This window comes from Suricata suricatta, chromosome 17 (assembly GCF_006229205.1).
Source record: "Suricata suricatta isolate VVHF042 chromosome 17, meerkat_22Aug2017_6uvM2_HiC, whole genome shotgun sequence".
NCBI lineage: Eukaryota > Metazoa > Chordata > Mammalia > Carnivora > Herpestidae > Suricata > Suricata suricatta.
The window spans coordinates 42,281,219-42,302,351 of NC_043716.1; the positions used below are offsets into that span (position 1 = coordinate 42,281,219).

The following is a 21,133-nucleotide window of genomic DNA, read 5'->3' on the forward strand; positions in this document are numbered from 1 at the left end:
ATTTTTGAGGACCTCCAGATGTTCTCAGCTCATACTTTGAGAATCGCTGCTTTACAGAAATCTTACATAGGACAATGCACCCCAATCCTTCTCTGTTACACCACATATAGTTCAGAAGCGACAGCTTTCTTTTATGACTGTGCATTATAATTGTCATAAAAATTTCATGCATGTATCAGAGACCTCCCTACCTCGATAATCTAATTACAAAGACTCGTTGAGAAACTGTATATAACACAGTATCAGAGTTCTCATTTTTTCCCCAAAAGACTTAAGACTTCCAGCACATAAAATGGGGGGATTTTAGCAATGCTTTCACCACAGAGAGGTTGAGGTGGCCCTCTTAACACCACTGGATTTTCATTTTGGAGCCAAGACATTTTGGAAGCAACCAGTAACTTTTACTCATGCCCCTTTTTATATTATTTTAATATAGGTATACTGGATATACCCATGCATCAAAGTAGGTCTTATAATTTAGCCAAACCCTAAGCTGGTACTCAAAAATGGCTATGACTGTGTAACTTGAACAATAGGTCAGACTGGAACTTGGGCTTCTTGAAGCAAGTACAGGGCTGACTTAAGTGGCATAATACCTGGTAGGTGTGTTGGCATTACAACGGCTTTTAGAATAATCAGTTGAATAAAATCCTTCAACTGAAGAACCTGACCCAATCTAAGTGGTTATAGAGGTGCCTGGTGACTCAGTTGGTTAAGTGGCTGACTCTTGGTTTTGGTCAGGTTTGGTCTCATGGTTCGTGTGGGACTCTGTGTTGACAGTGCGGAGCCTGCTTGGGATTCTTTCCACCCCCGTCCCCCTGCAGTTCTTCCCCTGCTCACTCTCTCTCAAAATAAACAAATAAACCTAAAAGAAAAAAAAAAAAGAGGTACAATGAAGCAAAAACATGAAAACAAATGATGAATTACAATAATAGTACCTCAAAGAACAAGTTAAAAGTTGAAAAGTCTCGGGGCACCTGGGTGGCTCAGTCGGTTAAGCATCCGACTTTAGCTCAGGTCATGATCTCCCAGTTTGTGGGTTTGAGCCCTGCGTTGGGCTCTGTGCTGACAGCTCAGAGCCTGGAGCCTCCTCCAGATTCTGTGTCTCCCCTTCTCTCTGCCCTTCCCCTGCTCATGCTGCCTCTCTGTTTTTTTAATAATAAATAAATGTTTTTTTAAAAAAGTTGAAAAGTGTTTATTAGATCTATTTTTTTTCCTTTTTTTTGAGTGTGTGCACGTGGTGCAAGTGAGGGAGGGGCCAAGGGAGAGAGAGCATCTTAAGCAGGTTCTATGCCCAGCGCCGCAGAGCCCGACACCAGCTTGATTTTATGACTGTGAGATTGTGACCTAAGCAGAAACCAACAGCTGGGCACTTAACCAACTGAGGCACCCAGGCATCCTGAAAAGTTGTTGATTAGATTTAAAAGAAGCTTTTATAAAAGAACAAAAACAGTAAGGACTAGACCTCCTGTTCTTTGATAAAGAAAAACAGTAAGATTAGGAGAATCACTGAATAAATGACAACGAATATGGTTGCTCCCTTATATATCTGTATTAGTCTGGAAACGTTAAGAGCTTATTATTGATTTTGTATTTTTCAGTTTCAGCAAATGTCAACGTGTTCTGGAAGAACGGATTTCTTGGGAGTCTACTGAAATGGATTGTTTGGCCCAACATTTTCTGTGCACTTAAATTTTGGGGTTTTTTTGTTTGTTTGTTTGTTAAGTTTTTACTCTTTTTAGAAAGAAGAGCCTAAATTTATTTAAAAAAGTAACCTGAACTTTCAATCAACACTTTTGAGTCATTGTTTATGATTCAGTAAATGATCACAAAAATCTCATGTCACTTTATGCCTCTTTTCTCTTTCTCAATTTTCCTTATCTTCTTTTCTCAATATATATATGTGCATGTATATACATATATATGTTATACATATGTATTATACATATACATATATATGTACATATATGGTTTTTTTTTAAGGCTACAGCTCCATAATTTGGAAAACAGAGTGAGAACTAAAGAGAGAAACACGTCAGACTAGACCGAGTATCCTTGTTCTAAGCTTTCATAACTCACTATACTTTTTTCCTGTATATACTCAACGTGTACTCTTTTTGTGATTATTTGATTAATGTCTGTTGTCCCTCTGGAAGGGTACTAGGAGTGAGTTTTTCAAAGACCAGGAATGTGATTGCTTTGCTTCTGCCACTTTATCCCTAGTCCCCGACATGGACTAGGTAGGTACTCAGTACATATTTGTTGGATTATGCACATTCATTTGTCACCTGCTCAGATATATTGGTCTTAGAGGATGGTTTAGGTTTTACCTTTAAGGTAACTCCCTGATGGAAAAACTGCCGTTCTATATGAGGAATCTTTACAAGGGATAATGACATATTCCTAAATATCCACACACTCATCCTACCTATCAGTATTTCATGAAGAAATAAAAATCACAAAAGAAAACAAATAGCTTTGAAAATGGGAAAATAAACTATCAGAGATGAAAAAGTATAAATAACTTTTGGCCTATTAAAAGAAGAGGCAAAACTTGAGCAATAAAATGATGAAAACCATTAAAAGATATATCTTACCTTATATTTTTCATTTGCAAATAAAACTGAGGCTCTGTGAAATTTGCATAGCGGGTTCTTGGGATCAATTACAATGGCTTTGTTTAGAGTATCCAAAGCCTTCTCAGATTTTTTCAGTGCATGCTGAACCTGTAAGAAGTAGAGACCATATTAATGTTTCTTTTTGATATTTATCTAGAAAGGTGAGAACCAAATACTGTGGCTCAAAACCAACATAGAAATAATGAAACTACTGGGGCACCTGGCTGGCTCAGTTGGTAGAGCATGTGACTCTTGCTCTCGGGGTTGAGTTCGAGTCCCACATAGAGATTACTTAAAAAAATAAATAAATAAAACTACTAAAGTTGTATGGTCTAACTGGATTTCCCACAGGGTTAAGTGGACTTAATAATTAATCAATTAATATTAACCTATTAATAGAATATCTCTAAAGTCTCTTCCAATTCTATCTAGTTCAACTGCTCCACTTTCAAGATGAGAATACTGAAGCCCAGAATGTTAGATAATTGGCTCTGGGATCAGAACCTAGGTCCTCCGGCATCCAATCCACCACTACGTATCCATAATGATAATCCGACCTTTACAGCAGATAGTCACTCACTTTTAAGTCTAAAAGATGAGAAAAGCCTTGGTTTCCCCTTCACAAGAAAATCTACACTACTTAGCTAAACAATATATTTCAATCGATTTGTTATGGTCTTTTAAATATTAGGCTTTTCTTTTCTTTCTTTCTTTCTTTCATGTTTAATTTTGAGAGACAGAGCATGGACAGAGAGAGAGGGAAGGAGCCAAAGCATGCTCCAGGCTGAGTTGTCAACACAGACTCTGACACGGGGCTCAAACTCTTGAACGGTTAGATCATGACTTGAGCAAAGTTAGATGTTTAACATTGAGCCACCCAGGTGCCCCAATATTAGGTTTTTCAAAACTAGGTTCAAAGAGTCCCTAGAGGATTTGGCTTTAAACCCTTACTAATCCTGTTTCACTCAAGAACAATTACACTTCTACTTATTTTAGGAATTTATTTTTAAAAAAATTCTTCTGCTTTATATACTTAAAAACCATTTATCTTTAATATTGGAAGTAAATATTTTAAATAATGTAAAAAACCTCCAGAAAAACCTAAGCATCACTATGCATTCATGTGGACATTCTGTTATGCTGTGTTCTTCCATGGACGAACCGTATGTTAAGAAGAAAATGTAGTGAATGGATGTTACTGTGTAACTTTAACAAATACCACTGTAACAAGAACATGAGAGTAGGTACTGCCAAAAGCTGGTTGCTAAATTCATCTATGTAACGATCTTTGCAAAATGTTATTACTACATGTGGGCAAATATTCTGCCCACAGAACTGAAATCCAAAACTCTAGTTCTCTACCAGAGAAAAGCATATTCTATTACCTGAAAGTTTCTTCAAATAAATCACACAAAATTCGAAAACAATCTGTTCCACAATCACTTTAGAAGAAAGTCTACTTGGGGGTCTTGGGTAGCTCAGTTGGTTAAGCATCCAACTCTTGGTTTCAGTTTAGGTTATGATCTCACAGTTGGTTAGTTCGAGCCCCATATCAGGCTCTGCGCTAGCAGTGCAGAACCTGCTTGGGATTCTCTGTGTCCCTCTCTCTCTGCTCCTCTCCTACTCATGCTGTCTCTCTCAGAATAAATAATAAATAAACATGAAAAAAAAATAAAGAAGAAAGCCTACTTTATTTTTTTAAAGTTTATTTTATTTTTGAGAGCAAGCGGGCGAGGGGCAGAGAGGGAGACAGAATCCTAAGCAGGCTCTCTTGTGTCACCGCAGAACCCGATGCAGGGGCTCGATCTCACAAACTGTGAGATCATGACCTGAGCCAAAGTCAAGAGTAGGATGCTCAACTGACTGTGCCATCCAGGTGCCCCAAGAAAGCCTACTTTAAAAGAGGTCTAATTTCACTAAAAGATATCAAGATATACTCGTTTGATTTGCTTAAGTGATGAAAGAAAATTTTTGTCGATATATTTTTCATCATGTCTAACTATAAAAGGTAAGTTACCACGTAATTAAAAAGAACTATAAAGAACTATAATTCTTCTCCCAAAATTAAAAGTGGAATTTCAAACTAACATAATGTCCTCACATTGTAAGTCCATCCCTACAAAAGCCCACTGAGAGAAAGAGAAGGGCAGAGGAGGGAAAGGAGGAGGAGCCAGGCAAAAGGCAAAAACAAAAACTTCTGACAGACAAACTAGTATGAGATTTCAGAAAGTAAACAGACTTTTTCTCCTATCAAAGTACAACTTATCAGTTAAAACCCTTAAGAACAAAGAAACCCATAAAAATCGTGATCCAAAAACAGACTCAATGGAATAATTAGAAAAATTATCTAACATCATGCATGGATTTGAGTCATTTTTAATATCCTATCCTAGGAACATTCTACAAATCTTAAAACACTTAAGTCTCTGTTCTGATTTTTTAAAAAAATTTTTTAAAATGTTTTTATTTATTTTTGAGAGACAGAGAGAGACAGCACCAGCAGGGGTGGGTCAAAGAGAGAGGGAGACACAGAATCGGAAGCAGGCTCCAGGATCTGAGCTGTCAGCACAGAACCCGAGGCAGGGCTTGAACCCACAAACTGTGAGATCATGACCTGAGCCGAAGCTGAAAGCCAGACGCTTAACCGACTGAGCCACCCAGGCGCCCCTCTGTTCTGATTTTTAAAAGGTGTCCTTCAGGGCACCTGGGTGGCTCAGTTGGTTAAGCATCCGACTTTGGCTCAGGTCATGATCTTACATCTTGTTACTTCGAGTCCCACGTAAGACTCTGTGCTGACAACTTAGAGTCTGGAGCCTACTTCAAATTCTGTGACTCCCTCTCTCTGCCCCTCCCTTGCTTGTGCTTTGTCTCTCTCTCTCTCAAAAATAAACAAACATTAAAAAAAAAAAACATATCTTTAAAGCAATATCCATGACCTTAACAGGTATACGTTAAAGGCTAGTATCAGAGCCTATTGTGCACTTAACTTTTCTTTTTTAAAAGATAGTAAAAGCCAGACTCCATTAGGGCTTCCAACTGTGCGTACAGAAGACCAGAGCACAGTGAACACAAGGTTCAGTTCCGTGGTCAGGAGGCGGCCGCTCCTCTCCATGCCACCGGGCACTGCACCTTTCCAGCAAGTGTCACCGGCGAGCCAACGCTCGGTACTTTCCGCCATGTGCTCTTCTGCCTGCAGCACCAAACTACCTGGGTATGGAGCTTTTTAGACAACGGATCAACTCCTGACCTGCTCAGTTATTTGAAGTCTCTGTGTAGAGTTCAAATTGGTAAGGTTTTCTGCCTTTATCATTTTTCTACTTATTCCATTGAGTCAGTTTTTGGGATCAGCTGTTATCAGATCAAACAGGTCACGTAGATGGAGAACACAAGTATTTTGGGGAATGTTGCCTGTTTTGTTAACAAAATATTGGAAAAGATTCTTTCAATAGCTTTCAGATTTCATAAAGTCAGTGTACAGAATGCCTACTAAAAGACTGTAAAATACTAAAATTTTCCATCAAGCAATGTGTAAAAAAGTATATTGAGCCTATACATTGTTCTGTGACTAGACTTCACTGCCATCTCAATGGAGTCCTTTTTCTTAAGAGAGCACTTGTGATCAGGGGCAGGGCCAGAGAGGGAGAATCCCAAGCAGGCTCCCCACTGTCAGTGCAGAGCCCGAAGCCAGGCTCAAACCCACTCACTGTGAGATTATGACCTGAGATCAAGAGTCAGACGCTTAACTGACTGAGCCACCCAGGTGTCCTCATCTTAATGCTTTTTGCATGTGCACACACACACACATATGTGTATGAGATCATGTGATCTATGCAACACAAATTATGGGAAGGGGCAGCTTTGGAGTATGTGTCCCATAACCCTTTCACGGGAACAGTCAGCAGTGTTGACACTGCAGCGCTTATCTAAGGCTTTTACCGGGCGCTGTTGCTTGCTATAGATGAAGAGAAATGTGTCAAACAAGTTTAAAGGTTAGTGTGTTCTGAAGAAGGATGTAAACAATAGTGTTCGGGGCTTTTAGAATGCTTTTCAGTTTCGGTCCTTGTAACTCAGCTGTTTAGGAGCTAAAAGCAATTCAAATAACATGAGCGCTATCTCCTATTAGAAGTAATGTTTCCAAGCTTTCACAGCACATTATGACTGTAAACGTCTCTCAGTCTCAACAGCAAGTGCATGGGAGTCCCGTGAACTTCCTGAAGTGTCTACAGTAACTGTTAGTCCTGCTGAATAAGTGTGGCATGAACAAAGTATTTTATTGCACAGAGTTAACAAACAGCATGTTGCCTGACAAGGCTACTGCTGTTTTATTACAACATTACCTTGTTTTTATAAAATGTACCAAGATTTAATGGATAACTTTATTTTACAAGTAAAAAAAAGTTTCTTAAAATAACTAGTGATCCATATCACCTTTTAAGAATTTTAAGTAGTGGGGCGCCTGGGTGGCTTAGTCCATTAAGCATCAGACTTCGGCTCAGGTCATGATTTCACAGTTGGTGGGTTCGAGCCCCGCATCGGGATCTGGGCTGACAGCTAGCTCAGAGCCTGGAGCCTGCTTTGGATTGTGGGTCTTCCTCTTTCTGCCCCTCCCCTGTTCATGCTCTGTGTCACTCTCAAAAAAAAAAAAAATTTTTTTTAAAAGTTAAAAAAAAGAATTTTAATTAGTTCTGGGATGTGTGGGTGGCTCAGTCCGTTAAGCATCTGACTTCTCATTTCAGTTCAGGTCATGAGCACATGGTTTCTAGGGCATGGCGGCCCTATCCGGCTCTGCTCCCTGACTGCACCAAGCCTGCTTGGGATTCTGTCCCTTCCCTAGTCATGCTCTCTCTCAAAATAAATACAGAAACTTAAATGGACTTGCCCAAGGAATGAGGGTACTCCAGTGATTTCTCTTTATGCCACGGAAAAAGGTGATATTTTTGGCTATAAATAATCCACGATAGTGTCCCAGGAATGTGAAAAAAAAGTCCTAATTTTCACCATAGTAATTAAGTCAATAACCAACACATTTCAAAATGGAGATTAATTGAAAAATACTTAGAAAGCTACTTACTACTCCAATGTGGCAAAGTAAAACTGAACTTTGAGGGTTGATATCAAGTGCTTTCTGGAAATGCATTTCTGCAAGGCTGAATTTTTCTTGCTTGTAATAAATCATTCCTAAACCATACCTGAAAGTATAAAATAAATATAAATTTAGGGATATGATCTTCTGGCTGCTAATTTAGTTCAAGTTATTAACCTTAAACCCATCATTACAATCTAGATTTAACAGCTCATTTTCACTGAGTGGCTAATGATGTATGCCAATTAACTTTGTTAAATTCTTTATGTGAATTATCTCATTTAATCCCAGGAGGAAACAAAAAGATACGTACTGTTATCACTCAAATTTTCAAATAAGGAAACTGAGTTTAGAGAAATTAAGTAACTTGCCCACATTTATACATCTAATAAGGATTCTTTGTTTTTTACAGGTTTACTTGTTTGTGAGAGAAAGCACATGAGCAAGCAGAGGAGGGGCAGAAGAGAGCGAGACACAGAATCCGAAGCAGGCTGCAGGCTCTGAGCCATCAGCACAGAGCCTGACACGGGTCTCAAATTCACAAGCTGTGAGATCATGACCTATGCCGAAGTCTGATGCTTAACCACTGAGCCACCCAGGCGCCCCTATACAGCTAATAAGGATTCTAATCAGAGCCTTCTTTTACGATTCTAAACTCTAAACTCCTAATAATGCCACTTCCATATTCTTGGTGCAAATGCATGTATATCACTGTAATGACATACGTATAGCATCATGTTCTGCTTCCCCTCTGCTCACTTACTGTATCAAAAATATACTCCGATAGACTTCAAAATTATAAACTTTAAAGACTTTGTAACAGTACACTATGTTGATATACCAGTATTTCTTCTGAATTTTCAAAACATCAAATGAATATAATGTGACTGATTTACATTAAGAAGACCTCTCTTGGGCCCTACTAGATAATGATAATGGGGAATAAGCACTGAATGAAGTAAGAAAAAAGCACAATAGGTTTCTTAATATTTGATTGGCTTCGCTTACCATTATCACTGTGTTAGGGGTGAAGAAAAGGTATAAAAAGCTCTGTGCTAACAATGATGATGGTAGAATAACAAAAGAAGGACTATTTACTGTGGAGTTGGAATAATACATTTCCTTCGTGCTTAGATACATAGTTACCTAAATAGCTCAACATTCAAATTCTTCCTGTGAAAGTATACCAATCTGAATATTTTTTTCCTAACCAAAACAATTATTTTTATAACAATTTTTGATACGGTATAGGGTTTTTTAGAGCACAATTATTGCAACATAGGGCAGACCCAAACATTTAAAAAACAACACAAGTCTGATTAAGAACTGAATTATTAAAATACGACAGAGTGCTTTATGTGAAGACACGGCAGTATCAGTAAGCTTGACCGCTGTGTCAGCAGAAGCTAGCACTGGTCAGGCCATCTTTTAGGTAATGTGCCTACTTAGAAATGAGATGTACTCCATTAAAAAACATATATACAAATAAAAAATGTTTTAGTAACATAGTGATTCATATTTAGTGACAGAATGAAAATGTAACTGCTATAATGATTACCTCAAAAGATTAAAAAAAACCCCATGTCTGATATAAAAACTGTAGCAGAGTTATGACATCACAATTATACTCCATTTTTTAAATTATTAAGTGAAGAAAAATATAATAAAATGTCAGCAGTAGATACAGCATTGAGGCAGAAATAAGAACTTTTTTTTTAAGAACAAACTTTTACCTGCCTTCTTAGTTTGTTAACTATGTGAGCCAGGTAGCTAACTTCCTAAATAGATAAGTACTTAATAAACTGGAACACTAAATTCTAAATAAATCCAACGACTTGAACTAGTATCTAGTAAACTAGAACACAGCCAGAGAGCAGCAATTAGTGGAGAGTTTTCAATGTTTATTTTCTACAATCCAACAGGTGATTATACTAGCTCTCTCCATTTTCCCAGTTTCTATCCTTCCCCCCCGTAACTTTAAACAATTTTTTATTACACAAAAGTGTCACATAATTGGATACTTCTCTACTTTGTGCACAATTATTCTCACTCTCCACCGAAAGGCTGCTTGACTTTTCATTTGGTGATGGCAAGTAATAAAATCCTGATTTTAACAGAACAGTGGTAAAAATGCCTCAGTGATTTACGTTGAATGCAGTACATTGGTATACGGCTCTTGCATTCAGTTATCAGGAATGTAAAAATGTCTTTTTATTCACAAATACAAAATAAATTATCTGTAGGCATGGACAGGACAGTAGTAAACCATTATATGTTGTCAACTGAAACCAGTAACTGATGGTTATAGTGATTTTCTTAGACATCAGCCAGCCTTTTCTTCAGTCATTTCCTTCAACTGACTTCTCTGAAGTTCCCGTTGAGGAGCACTGCCTTGAGCTTCCTCTCCCAGTTCGTTAATAACGGCAAAGCACTCTTCTAGGCATCAGAACATGCCACCTCCCATACCACCTCCCATTTCACCCATTCTGCCATTCTGGGGTCCTCTTCTTTAGAAATGTCGGGTGACTACAACTTCTGCTGTCATTAACAGAGAAGTCACTCCAACAGCCTCCAATAAAGCAGTTCTTATGACCTTAAATTGAATCAATGATTCCCTTTTCTACCATATTCACAAAATCTCTGAGCATAGCATCGTAACCAACTTCTGAGGAACTCTGCATAACTGTCTGAACTATCAATGATCCTTCAACACCTGCATTCTTAGCAATGGTCACTGCAGGAACTTTATGTTCTCTTAATGACTTCTTTACCACTTTTTAATCTTCATTAGCTGGAGCTATTGGATCCACGGCTGCAATGCACCAAAGCAGGGGGCAACCCCCCAGAACAATGCCTTCTTCAACAACAGCTCGTGTAGCATTGAGAGCATCTGGAACTCTTTCTTTTCATTCACTTCAATGGCACTTGTGCCACCAACCTTCAGCACTACTCCGAGGGTTTTGCCAGACGCTCATTCAGGTTTTCCTTTCCATATTAATGAGCTGTGATATCTAACTGCTCAATGATTTCTTGGATATGTTTTTCTATTTGAGCCTTGTCACCTTTTCCTTTTAAGAGCATGGCATCATCTTTGGTCCCAATGACCTCTCCAACTTTTCCTAAGTCGTGAGGCTGAACATCTTCAAGATTTAGAGTCAACCCTCCTTCGGACACTGCATCATGAGTAGCAACAGCCATATATTTAAGTTGGTTCTCTCTTTTGTCACCAAAACCTGGAGCTTTGACGGCTACAACCTGAAGACCAACTTTTAGCCTATTCAAAACGATTATATTCAGCTTCTCCATCAACATTGTCAGCAATTATGACCAAGGGCTTACAGTGAGCACTGGCAATTTCAAGAGCAGGTACAATGGAACAGATGCTAGAAATTTTCCTTTCACTCAACAGAATAAATGCATCTTAGAATTCACATATCTGCCCTTTTGATGTATTAATAAAGTATGGAGAAATATAACCTTGATCAAACTTCATGTCTTCAATAATTTCTAATTCATCACTCAGTGTTTTTCCATCCTTCACTGTGATGACATCTTTTCTTCCAACCTTTTTCATTGCATCAGAAATGATGTTGCCAATTTCTTGTTTCCATTTGCAGAAATGGTAACCTGAGCAATTTCCTCAGGGGCTGTCCCAAGTTTAGACTGCTTAAGTTCAGCAGTTACAGTGTCAACAGCTAACATCAAACCTCTCCTGATTTCCACGAGATGAGCACCTTTGCTAATCTTCTCAATGCCCTCCCTGGTGGTATAGAACGCTGGGACAGAACCAGTAGTGCCGTCATCTCCAGCCTCTTCATTTGTGTTACTGGCAACGTCTTGAACAAGTTTAGCGGCAATATTTTTACATTTATCTTTTAAGTCAATTAACTTTGCAATGGTCACACCATCTTTAGTTACTCTGGGGCTGCCCCAACTCTGTTTAGTAATCACTGTTTTTCCCTTTAGCCCCATGGTAACAGCAATAGCATTGGCTAAAAGGTCTACAGCTTAAAACATTAAGGTCAGGCATCAGCACCAAATTACACATCTTTGGCACAGGACCGAGTGAGATGAGGAGCCAGTGCCCTGGTCAGTGGCCTAATTTGGTGAAGGACTGCGGATAATCTGAGCATTTCTGAGGGGCAGCGGTAGGGCATGCAGGCGATGAGGCAGGCTGTCAGAGGCGAGTGAGGGACAGGGTGCACGGCGCACATGGCAAAGAGCCCGTGTCCCCTCCCTCCCAATCAGTTTCTATCCTAATCACGATGTCAGTGTTCTAAGAAAAAACAAATCAAGTAACAAAATCAATTATTTTCAAAATGTTGGTAGGAGAAAAGGTTGAAACTGTGGAGTATAAGGATCTGGGATTCCATCATCATTAGTTAATTTAAGAGTTTCTTAAAGGTATACATTTCACATAAAAAACATTTGGTTGCTACTTAGCAACCAGTATGTACTATTGTTAAGTATTAAGTTCGTGACAATAAAGAGATTTCTGACAAGAAAAATTACTAAGGATCAGGCCTATCGGTAGGACACTGTCTTTGCACTTCATTAGCACTTACCATGCATTATAATGTCTCGGATTGACTCTGATAGCATTTCGAAAACAAGCTAACGCTTTGTCTAATTCTTCAGTTAACACAAACTCATGCCCTAATAGAGTATAGGCATAAGCATAATTTGGATCCACCTGGATAGCTCTCTGGAAGAATTTAATTGCAATATCATGTTCCCGTTGCAAACTGAAACAGTTCCCCGCAGCACACCAGGCCTTTAAAACAATGGAAAGAAAGCACAAACGTATAGTTAAAATTCTGCTTCAATTTTTCTAACAAAACCAAATTTATGACTAAAATCAAGACTTTTTAACAAATACTGTGGACCTTCATTAAGAATTTCATATTAGTGAATTTGTCTACTTGCAAAAATTTATAGTATTTGTTAAATCAAAATCAACACCTGGAATATGTTAGTGGTCACTGTGGACCCAACATAGGAGTGGTCCAACAGGCACAGTCTCAGATGAGGTTAAAAAAAAAAAAAAGGCAACTCTTGGCCTCCGTTTCACCTTTCCTACAGAGATGACCAAAGGACAGCGTGTGTAGGGGCAGCGCAGGGCAAGAAACTCTGGCACTGGGCCTGGTGGCCAGAGATGGACTCCCAATTCTGGCGCCTGCTTGTAGGGCAGCCTCAGGCAACTCACCTTAACACATTTGAACCTCATTTACTCTTTTATAAAATAAAGAAAACAGAAATGTACCAAGATGGGTTGTTTTTATGATTTAATATAATCTGGGGCACCCGGGTGGCTCAGTCGGTTAAGCATCCGCCTCTTGGGTTCAGTTCAGGTCATGATCTCATGTGAGATCAAGCCCCGAGTCTAGCTCTGTGCTGATAGCCAGCTTGGGATTCTCTTTTTCTCTCCCTTTCTCTCTGCCCCTCCCTGACTTGAACTGTCTCTTTCTCAAAAATAAATAAACCTAAAGAATATATATACATATAACCTGTGTGAGGTGCGTGACCTGGAAGCAATGGTTTAGTCTTTGCTAACTCAGTATTTACACAAACTACATAATGAAAATCGAATGTTTCTTTTTGTAATGTTTTTATTTCTTTTTGAGAGAGAGTGAGCAAGCGAGCATGAACAGGGCAGGGGCAGAGAGAGAGGGAGACGTGGAATCAGAGGCAGGCTCCAGGCTCTGAGTTGTCAGAGCCTGATGCAGGGCTTGAATTCGTGAAGTGTGAGATCATGACCAGACCTGAAGTTGGACGCTTAAGTGACTGAGCCACCGAGGCACCTGAGAATTAACGTTTTTAAATTTTTTAATTATTATTTTTAATGTTTTTGTTTTGTTTTTGAGAGAGAAACAGGGCGCAGTCAGGGGAGGGGCAGAAAGAGAGGGACACACGGAATCTGAAGCAGGCTCCAGGCTCTGAGTTGTCAGCACAGAGCATGACACAGGCTCAAACTCACAAACCATGAGATCATGACCTGAGCTGAAGTCGGTCGCTTAACCCACTGAACCACACAGGTGCCCTGAATGTTTGTAATTCTAAGCTTAAATACATTACGAAAGTACCGTAACTATTCTTGACATGCAACGAGACAGAACTGTTACAGAACTGGAGCATATAAATGAACTGTGCCTGTGTCTTAAAATGACAATAAAAAACAGTTTTATTTTAATTTAAATTAGCACTTTCTCCAATCTACATTATTTCTGCTTAATGAACACTAATTTTGCTGACAACAGCAATTGTAATATGGTCAAAGCTTGAACTGTCTTGAATAAAATATGTGTTTGTGAATCTGCACCACATATTCTAGGACTTTCTCTTTGAATCCCTTCCTGTCTATAGAGGAGGGTGCAAAACTAAGTGTGCATGATGCTAAATGGCGTCTGAAATATTTGTGTCACCCCCATGTGTTGAAGGTGATCAAAAGACAACTATGGAAGCTCAGTGTTTCAGTTAACGTACCTCTGGTGAATTTTTATCCATGTCGGTTAAGTCCTTTGAAAGAACTGAAAGAGCAACATCTTTCTGAAGATGCCAAAGTGTTGTAGAGTAGATCTCCATGCCTTCAACTCTGTAATTCTCAATCCTTCGAACCTCTGAGAATATTCTTTCAGCCTGAAATTTAAAAACCAGTTAAGCGGAAAACAAGTTGATACAATTTACATATATAAAGGGGAAATACTGGGTACTGTCTCATAAGACCTAAATGCTGCCTTGTTTTACGGCGTTAATGTGAATTAGTGACAACACAAGGCCAAATTGAACACCTTTGTTGGTAGGTCAAACCAGACATAAACAAGTCATGGTAAGAAGGTAAGAACATGAATTGTGAAAAGAAATCTATGTTTCCATCAAAAAGAGGAGAAAACTATACAAAATTACAGTTTACAAAGGGCGAGTCAATTATTTTCTTCACAAAACACACATTTCCAAATCTTAATAATGGCTTTACAGAGTAACTCAAAAGGGGTGAGAGAATAATGACTTCTGTAACACAAAACTACTTTTGCATTGATTTAAGAGGCTGAGTTGGAAACTTTAGGGGAAGGGGCATCTGGGTGGCTCAGTCGGGTAAGCGTCTGCCTACAGCTCAGGTCATGATCTTGTGGTTTGTGCTGACAGCTCAGAGTCTGGAGCCTGCTTCAGATTTTGTGTCTCCCTCTCTCTCTGCCCTCCCCTGCTGATGCTCTGTCTCTCTCAGTCTCTCAAAAATACATAAAAATGTTAAAAACATTTTTTAAATATTAGAACTGTTCTTAATGAACTGAAGATGGCAGAAAATAAGAAAATAGCATTTATAAAACTAGGAACTCCAAGAAACGGCCATACACTATCTACGATTAGCTTAATGATTTGTAACTTCCCTGCAATCCCTTAAAAGTTATATAGGTAAATTTTTCAAATTGGCATTAGTTACAAAAAGATAGACCTAACCACAAGTCAAATACAGGTTCTGCCAATCTTTTGGTTTTAAATTTTTCAGGATCTGTTACTTTCTCTGAAAAGTGACTGTGGCATAGACCAAAAAAAAAAAAAGGAAAAGGAAAAAAACCTCCTGAAATTAAGTTGAAACAAAGGCTTTTGTTAAGTATCTGTCACTGCCCTATAGTTAGAGGGAAATAATAAAAATTATGTATTTTAAAGTACCTGTGAAATAATAAATCAAATAATTTTGAAAAGGGCTTGTCAAACACAGCTCTTGGTTATGTACCAGTAAAGGGTCATTATCCAAACATGGAACTTCTGGCAATGAGCAAGGCTATCTATCTACAACACTTCTTTCTTCACCACACAAAAATACACGGGGTGGTCTCTTCTGTATTTATGCTCTGCCTGGAGGAGCAAACACTTCACCCTCAGGTCTTTGCGTGGTTCGTGAAGGGAGGAGTGACCTTCTGCTAAGCACACTTTTTAGAAAATAGCTCCATACATTACTGCCCTGTGATCTTACCTTGCTTCAACTTTTTACTTCCTATGACCTACTGCTACCTGTCCTTATAGATTTCTTGGCTTACAACCTGTCTCTCTTACTAGAATGCATGCTCTATAAAGGCAAGCAATTATTTGTCTAGCTGTATTAGAATCTAGAAGAGTCTAGGACATAACATGCATGGAATACATAGAATTGAAAGCAAAAAGAGCAAAAGTAACTTTATTATAAACTTTTAGAGAAATTTTATTAATATATAGGTTTCTTAAATTTTTTTTCTTTTAAGTTTAGGGGTGAGGAGAGAAAATGCTAGGAAGATGAACTGGAGAGGAAATTTAAATTGGAAATTAAAATTTTCTTTGGCTTTATGTTAATAATCTCCTTTTCTGGTATAAACAGACAATGTAAGCAATGACTGTAATTAAAAGGGTAAAAGTCTTGTGTAGGACATTGTGTCCTCGATTATATAAAATTTTCTTCATAGCACTTTTCAAGTTTATAAACATGTTAAATGCCAAAAATTCATCCCAGTAGAAACTCTGCATATAGTAGAAAAAAGTTTGATTATAAATATCTATTACATGGTAATATATATTTTCAGATTCAACTGATTAGTTTACAAATATCCACATAAGAATATATGGATGACTTGGACTCTCTACAAACCTATTTCTTTTTTTGTTTGTTTTGTTTAATTTTATTTTTGCAAGAGACATAGAGACAGAGAGACAATGAGCAGGGGATGGGCATGAGAGATGCAGACAGAATCTGAAGCAGGCTCCAGGCTCCGAGTTGTCAGCACAGAGCCTGACGAGGGGCTTGAACCCATATGCAGTGAGATCAAGACCTGAGCCGAAGTCAGACACTTAACCAACTGAGCCTATAATCTATTTCAAGCATTCCCCTCCAAATTTAAATTGCTCACCCCTTAAACACAAGGAAAAAACTGTCTATAAATTACAAATGCACAGAAAATAAAGACATTACATAATAAACATTGACCTTTTAGATCTAGCTGTCTCAAACACAGGCATCTTAATTAAATTTAAGTGATCTCTTACCTGCATGTACTCCGAAAGTTCAAAATAGGCCCTTCCAATTTGGCACAGTACCCAGCCAGTGTTGTAGTGGTGAGAAGGTAGGTGGCTCAAGATATGTATCGCTTCTCTGCAGTTGTACGAGCACAGAGCTAAATAACCTTTCCCCATTTCACGAAGGAGGCTCATCAAACCTTCTGGGAGAAAATACAGTCAACAAAGAAGAAAAACACAGTAAAACAGTTTTGGTTTTCTAGAAAAGCTAATTACAAAATAATTTATTAAAAATTCTAACATCTTTCTGGAAAAAATGGAAGTACTTTAATAAACCTAAAAATATTTACTTAAAGTAAGTGAATAAAATAAAATACAAGGGAGATATTCAGTGTTTACAACAGACCTGCTGCTGCTTTCTGTAGATTGAATGCCTGGATCTGAGGCGTGATTGTGGAGATCTTCCCTTCTGAAATGATGGAAGAGTCCAATTTTGTAATTTCTAGACTATCATTTAAGTTAGGCTGAGTTATTCCTCCTTTATTAGTTTTACTTTTAGTTTTTCTGTTTGGGATTTTAGGTGGAAACTTCATTTTTAACTTTTTGCTATTCTCCTGTAAAAAAGAGGAAAATCCCATGCTTGTTAAATTCATGTATTTTAGACTTCCCAATCTTTTCTCAAGTATTAGACACAAAATAAGTGTACAGTCTTGTACAGCAATTCTGAAAATAAATTATATTAATGAATTAGTGTGTAAGGTAAATCAGCATTGTTTATTGCTCTTTTCTGAAAGTATATCAGTTTCATTTATTAATTAAAAATAAGAAAATAAATGAATGCAATACTACCTAATTGTCGCAGAGTATTATAGCTATTAAGTCATATAATTGTTGATTTGTTCCTGTCAGAGTTAAAAATTGTCCGTTATTTGTCAATGGACCAAGAAAACTTACCAAGGGCCTAATGAGGCCCTCCAACTGTACAAAGAAAACACAGCACACGTGTTTTACTCTCTGACATAACCATAGCACGCCACCAAATCCAGAAGACCAGAATTGGTTTAATACTATCAACCAAGCTACAGATCTTATTTGGATTTCATCAGTTTTTACCTGTATTTTGTTTTGTTTTGTTTTGGTGTGGTTAAGTCTAGGAAATTTAATCACATGTATTATTTGTGTAATCAACCAGGACAGCAAGGACACAGGACTGTCTGACCCATTACACAAAGAGATTCCTTTGGGTTATACCCCAGTAGTCACACTGACCCCTCAAGTCCTAACTCCTAGAAACCACTGATCTGTTTTCTATCACATTAATATTGTCTTTTGAACAGTGTTTTATAATATTTATTAAAGGACCAAGAAAATTTACAAATGTTATAGACAGCTTTCCAAATCAAAAAAACATTACAAGTATTTAAAATAGTCTCTGAATTTACTCATTAGAGATGGAGTCATCAATGAACTGAAATTTAAGAGACGGGCGTGTTAAGGAAATGTGACATACAGAAATGTTTAAATTACCTTGGTTGTAGAGCTGTCACTAGTGAAGAGTCGCGAACTTCTCCGAGGCAGTGCGTTTGGGGGAGATGTGATAGTGGGGCTCAATACCTGAGGTGTTGTACTAAAAAATGATAAAAAGCAGACATTTAAGAAAACCCCAGCTATGATCATTAACTACTGTTTTGATCCAAATGCGATACAAAATACTCATTCATGTTTGCACTCTAGTTTGAGCAGTCTGTTTATCATCCCTCTATGAAAACTTGGGATTTAAAAACTATGGTACCATAAAATGATGAAGATTATAAGACTAGTCCTCACTCTGAAACTGCTAATTTGAACTTAAAACAATCTACATAAAAATTCTGGGTCAATAAATGATAATCTGTAAATGAATTCTCTCTAGCCCTTATTTGCAACTATACCAAGTTAGAGAAAAAAGATAGTTGGACATGGACAGTCTAAACGTAGGATATCTGCAAATAAATAAATACCATTAGAACAACAGACACTTGAGAAATTATTTCCCTATAAATTCAAACCACCACATCAAGTTTTATTCTGTTTAGGACAAAAGGAATCTAATACTTGCTCGGGTACTCTTTTTTTTTTTTTAAATGTTTATTTTTGAGAGACAGAGAGACAGAGAGTGAGCAGGGGAGGGGTAGAGAGGAGAGACACAGACTGTCAAGCAGGCTCCAGGTTCTGAGTGGTCAGCCCACCTAATGTGGGGCTCGAACCCACAAACCGCAAAACCATGACCTGAGCCGATGTCGGACGCTCAACCAACTGAGCCACCCAGGTGCCCCCCCGCTTTTTTAAACTTTAAAGGCAAACCCTTAGATACAAGGATTCTGTTCTTCAAAAGTAAGCAAACTTAGGGATGCGTAAGCTGTTGAGCAAAGGACTCCTGATTTCGGCTCAGGTCATGATCTCACAGTTGTGAGATTAAGGCCTGAGTTGGGCTCCACGCTGGTTGGGCTCAGGTTGGACATGGACCCTGCTTCAGATCAGAGAGCATGTGCGCTCTCTCTCTCTCAAAAAAAAAAAGAAAGAAAGAAAGAAAAGAAAAAGGAAAAAGGAGAACATTAAAACCCAAAGTTATTGAGAGTGGGTAAGTCTGTGGGCTCAAAGGTTCACAGTTTATGGGAAATCCCACTAAGTTACCTAGATTTGAGTCGAAGAGGCTTCCGAGAATAAAAGAGATACTGACCAGTGAGTGAAGAAAGCCCAGGTAGTCCTTAACCCTTTCAAAAGACAGATCTCAATGTAGGGATTTCAGCAAGTGAAGTGATTTAGGTTGATGAATTCCTTTTATTTTATGATAGTATTTTAAAAGGTAAGATTATTTTTTAGAGTAGTTTAACGTTATAACAGGGGTGCCTGGGTAGCTCAGTCAGTTAAGCATCATCAGACTCTTGATATTGGCTCAGGTCATGATCTCATGGTTTGTGAGGTCAAGCCTTGCGTCAGGCTTGTGCTGTCAGTGTGGAGCTTGCTTGGAAATCTGTCTCTCCCTCTCTCTGACTCTCCCCTGCTCATGCTTTCTCTCTCTCAAAATAAATAAATAAAGCTTAAAAAAATAAGATTCACAGCAAAATTGAGGGGAAGGTAGAGAGATCTGCCATCTAGTCCCAAGTCCCAGTCATTATCAGCACCCCCAACAGACTGCTACACCTGGTACAGGTGATGAGCCTACACTGACATGCTGTGAAGCCCATAGCTGAGGACAGAACAGAACTCTTGGTTTGGTTCATTCTGTACGTGTGCACAGAGGCATGAGGACACGCATCCATCATGGTATCATACAGAACAATTTCACTGCCCTGACCTCTGGGCTCTCCCTCTTCATCCCTCCCCCTCCAACTCCTGGCAATTGCTGACCTTTTCACTACCTCCATAGTTCTGTGTTCTCCAGAAACCAATCCATTTTTAAAAGTACAATATTCTTTATTTGAACAACTATGTGTCATTTACATCACCAATGTGAATTTTATGTTGTCAATACTATGACCTAATTACAGCAGAGTTTGTGTGAGAAGTGGCATCCATGGAACATTTGATCCATGGAGCAGTTCATAGGGAGGACAACACTGAGAAAAAAGCCGAGACTTCTCAAATGCCACAAACAGGTGAGTAACATAACCCTTGTGGGGGTAGAAGTAAAAGTAATCCTAGGAGGATTTGGGGGCTAGGAGTCGGAAGAAGACAAACTCTTTCTGTATTATAATTTTCATTAGGGTTCTGGTTAGCTCCAAAGGGCAAGCTGACAAAAGAAAAAAATGTTCCAAGTCTGACAGGCATCAGAAAAATGAAGCAGGATACTGTGTGAGGTTTGAGACATTTGTCACAGCATATGAAATACACATATCTCTTTATAACTTGCATCTGTTTAACAAGGAGTTTGAGAAGAAAAAATGTGCTCTAGAGTCAAGACCATTGAGGTTATATAAAACACTTTTTAAAAAAGCTTTTGTAAATAGTATCATTTTATGGCTCTATAACAAAATCTGAAATATTCTACTAGTTATAAGAGGATGCCTTGGAAAGATTATGATTTTTAGAGGTTAATATATGTAGAGAAAATGATGACACACACTTTTGAGGGCAATTTAGCTAAAAGAACTATGCTTTTCTAATCATCACTAAAAAAACAACAACAGACTTCCACTGCCAATTGTTACGAAGCCCCAGGGACCAGATTTACACTCCCATCTTAAACAGCTATAACACTGAACAGAAGATACGAAACGCTGTTGTTCAGGCATTGGACAGCAAGCACACACACCCGAGGAGAGTCCTGAGGACATGGTGCAGGGAAAGGGAACACAAACAGAGTTCAGGGTCTCCCTGTGTGGAGAAAGTTGAGACGTCTGGGCAGTGAAGGCAACTAGATATGCAGGGCACTAGAGTACTAGAAAGGGGAGAGCTACAACGAGGGAGA

At 38.4% G+C, this 21,133-nt stretch overlaps 1 protein-coding gene and 1 pseudogene across 6 annotated transcripts in view; both read right to left on the minus strand.

Annotated features, from left to right (window-relative positions):
- Nucleotides 1-21,133, minus strand: part of CDC27 (cell division cycle 27) — a 70,251-nt gene that overhangs the window by 8,261 nt on the left and 40,857 nt on the right. For 4 of the 6 annotated variants that reach the window (XM_029927394.1, XM_029927390.1, XM_029927396.1 and 1 more), the window contains 7 exons: nucleotides 18,211-18,310; nucleotides 17,090-17,297; nucleotides 16,714-16,886; nucleotides 14,185-14,337; nucleotides 12,267-12,475; nucleotides 7,690-7,807; nucleotides 2,598-2,726 (listed from right to left, as the gene is read on the minus strand). In XM_029927394.1, the coding sequence (XP_029783254.1) occupies nucleotides 2,598-2,726; nucleotides 7,690-7,807; nucleotides 12,267-12,475; nucleotides 14,185-14,337; nucleotides 16,714-16,886; nucleotides 17,090-17,297; nucleotides 18,211-18,310 (1,090 nt within the window). The remainder of the gene's footprint in view (nucleotides 1-2,597; nucleotides 2,727-7,689; nucleotides 7,808-12,266; nucleotides 12,476-14,184; nucleotides 14,338-16,713; nucleotides 16,887-17,089; nucleotides 17,298-18,210; nucleotides 18,311-21,133) is intronic. The other 2 variants (XM_029927391.1, XM_029927393.1) reach the window with 1 other exon arrangement.
- Nucleotides 9,632-11,949, minus strand: LOC115281815 (annotated as a pseudogene).